The sequence below is a fragment of the Lipotes vexillifer genome, unplaced genomic scaffold (assembly GCF_000442215.2).
Source record: "Lipotes vexillifer unplaced genomic scaffold, Lipotes_vexillifer_v1.1 scaffold371, whole genome shotgun sequence".
Lineage (NCBI taxonomy): Eukaryota > Metazoa > Chordata > Mammalia > Artiodactyla > Lipotidae > Lipotes > Lipotes vexillifer.
Window position 1 is genome coordinate 275,027 of NW_006786304.1, and position 2,779 is coordinate 277,805.

General features: G+C 61.5%; 1 protein-coding gene across 2 annotated transcripts in view; it reads left to right on the top strand.

Moving 5' to 3' along the window:
- The first annotated feature begins 568 nt into the window (after nt 1-568).
- MEIS3 (Meis homeobox 3) overlaps nt 569-2,779 on the top strand; it is a 9,061-nt gene continuing 6,850 nt past the window's right edge. For both annotated transcript variants that reach the window (XM_007458475.1, XM_007458476.1), the window contains exons 1-3: nt 569-580; nt 2,358-2,539; nt 2,762-2,779. The exon at nt 2,762-2,779 is cut by the window's right edge and continues 178 nt beyond it. In XM_007458475.1, the coding sequence (XP_007458537.1) occupies nt 569-580; nt 2,358-2,539; nt 2,762-2,779 (212 nt within the window). The remainder of the gene's footprint in view (nt 581-2,357; nt 2,540-2,761) is intronic.

Genomic DNA, 2,779 nt, shown 5'->3' on the forward strand with positions numbered 1-2,779 from the left:
GCCGGCGGACAGTGGGTTAAGCATCTCCGCTGTGGAACTTCCGGATGTGACCACAGAGAGAGGGAGAGACCGGGAGAGGGCGAGAGAGGGAGAGGCGGAGCCGCCAGCATCCCTCCGGCCCGCCGACGCCGGGACCCCGCACCGAGCTGGGAGCCGCCGCCCGCCGCCCGCCCCCCGGGCCGGGCCCCCTCGCGCCCCCCTCTCCCCCGCCTCTCGGTCTGTGGATCTCGGGCTGGTTCCATCCTCCCAGGACCCGGGGGAGGGACTGGGGGCCCCGGGGAGGGGGCCTCGGGCTGCCCTCCCTCGCCTTCTCGCCCCTGCCCTCTCTGGCAGGAGCCCCTAGCTGTGACCCCCGCGGGGGCAGGAGGCTGGGGGTCCATGCTCGGAGCCTCCGTACGGCCCGGCGCCTGCCGCTGACGGCGGTGGGGGTGGGGGGGCCGGGCACCCAGCCTCCTGCCCCACCCCCTGGCGTCGGCCCCTCGGGCCATCTGGGGCCGCTGCCCCTGGCTGCGCCCTCCCCGCCGGCCAGGCCCTGGAGGGACCCGGGAGCTGCCGCCGGCATCAGCCCATGGCCCGGAGGGTAGGTCTGAGGGCGGACGATCCTGTGCCCCGGCCGGTGGTCGCATCCCCCATCCTTCCATCTCCTCCCTGGGGAGCTCTGGCCCCCATCAGCCCATCCCGCTCTCTCCACCATCTCTTTCTCTGCCTCCCCTCTCCCTGCCCCTGAATCTCCTCTCTTCCTAACCCCGGGTCTCCCCTCTCTGCCCCTGGTCTCCCCTCCATCTCAGGCCCTTTATCCTACCCACCCCCTTCTTTTCCGTCCCTCCCCCATACTTCTCCCTGGTCTACTTTTGTTCCAAGTCCTCCAGAGGGTTAGGCGTGGGGACAGTGCTGGGAGAGGTGGGTCTCACCAGGCAGGGCCAAGGGATTCTCTTCCGCTGTCCTGGGGTTGGAGAGGCAGGCGAAGAGGTGAGCAGGCACCTTTGGGGACGGAGGCGGGCAGGAATACCGCAGGATTCGGGGACATCCTGAGATGTGCGATGAACAGTGGGGGGCAGTTGGATTCAACTTCAGTGCCCAGGAGAAGTTAGGAGAAAAGAAAAGACACACACACACACTCAGAGCCCTCCGTGCACACACCCGCGATGGCAGGAACCCTGGTACCTCCCCCTCTCCAGTCCCTTTGCCTCTTTGAACATCAGTTTCTTCATCTCTGAGGAAAGGATTGGACGTGGGTGACTTAAAGTTCCCCTGGCTTCACCGGTGCGTGTGCTTCTGTGATGACAGGACACAGAAATCTCACATGTGTTGTCTCTTTGGGGCTGTTGGCACAAGTGCGTTTGTGTGGTTGAGCCGGGTTATAGTTTGATTCAACAAGTGTTTATTGAATGTGCGCCAGGCACTGTGCTAAATGTCTCATGCATTGATTCATTCACCCACTCATTCATTCCTGCGCCTGGCTTTTGGCTGTGTGTGTGTGTGCGCGCGTGTGTGGTGGGTCCACATGGGGAGTGGAGTGTGACAAGATGCACTCAGACGTGCATATTCATCTGTGAAATGAAATTGAAGCGGGGGAGACTGTATGCGTACATCTGTGTACAAACAATGCACTGCTTTGATGGGCAGTGCCCATGAGCGAGAATCGATTTCTCTCCCCTCCTCTCTCTCCCCTTCTCTGTCTCTCTGTCTCTCTCTCTCTCTCTCTTTCTCTCTCTCTCTCTCTCTCTCTGTCCCCTGTCTCCCTTTGCCTGTTTCTCCTGTATCTTCTCCCTGTGTGTGTCTCTCTCCCTCTCTGCTCTTCCTTCTGACTCTACATCGCTCTTTATCTCTTGTCTCTTTCTCCACCTTTTTTGTCTCTCTCACCATTTCTCTCCCTCCTCCCTCTCTCTCCCTCTAATCTCTCCTTCCCTCTGTCTTTCTCTTGCATCTCCCTCCCAGTCTCTCTCTTCTCTCACATCTCTCTCCCTCTCTCTGAATCTCTCTCCCTCCAACTCTCTGTGAGAAGCTGGCAGTTACCAGCCAGCCAATCCCTGACCCCCCAACCCTGACCCTCAGATCCAAGACCTGGGTCAGTCTCTCTTCCCTGTACCCTCCTGCCCCCATACTGGGAATCTCTGACGGGACATTTTTCACAGTCCACGGGTCCAAGGGAAGGCTTGAGGACAGGGCCTTCAGTCCCACCCAGACAGCTCCATGGGACATCGGGGGCCTAAGGGAGCAAGGCTGGGACACTTGGGGACAGTAGGGCAGGTGACTGGGGCAAGGAGGGGGCATTTCCTGGGTGCAAGGGTAGGGAGGTTTGTTGTTGGTGCTGACACCTCCCTGGGGCTCTTCCCCTCTCACCTCCCCCCACCCAGTACGATGAGCTGCCCCACTACCCCGGCATCGTGGACAGCACTGCAGCCCTGGCTGGCTTCTCGGAGGCAGTGCCCTCGGCACCGAGAGCCCCTGGGCCCTACGGCCCCCACCGGCCTCCCCAGCCCCCGCCCCTGGGCTTGGATAGTGATGGCCTGAGGAGGGAGAAAGATGAGATCTACGGGTGAGTGGGGACACGGCTGAGGGCTCCATGGGGTCTCGGGATGTGGCCCCCGCCCTGTTTCTTTGTCTCTCTGGATATGTTTCTCTTCTCTGACTCTGTCTCACTCTGTGTCTGTCTCTCCACCTCTTCCCTCTGGGTCTTCTCTCCACCTCCCGGTTGCGCCACACTTCCCAGCCCCCCTGCCCTCCCCTCACGAACTCTCACCTCTCCTGCTTTCCCCAGACACCCGCTCTTTCCGCT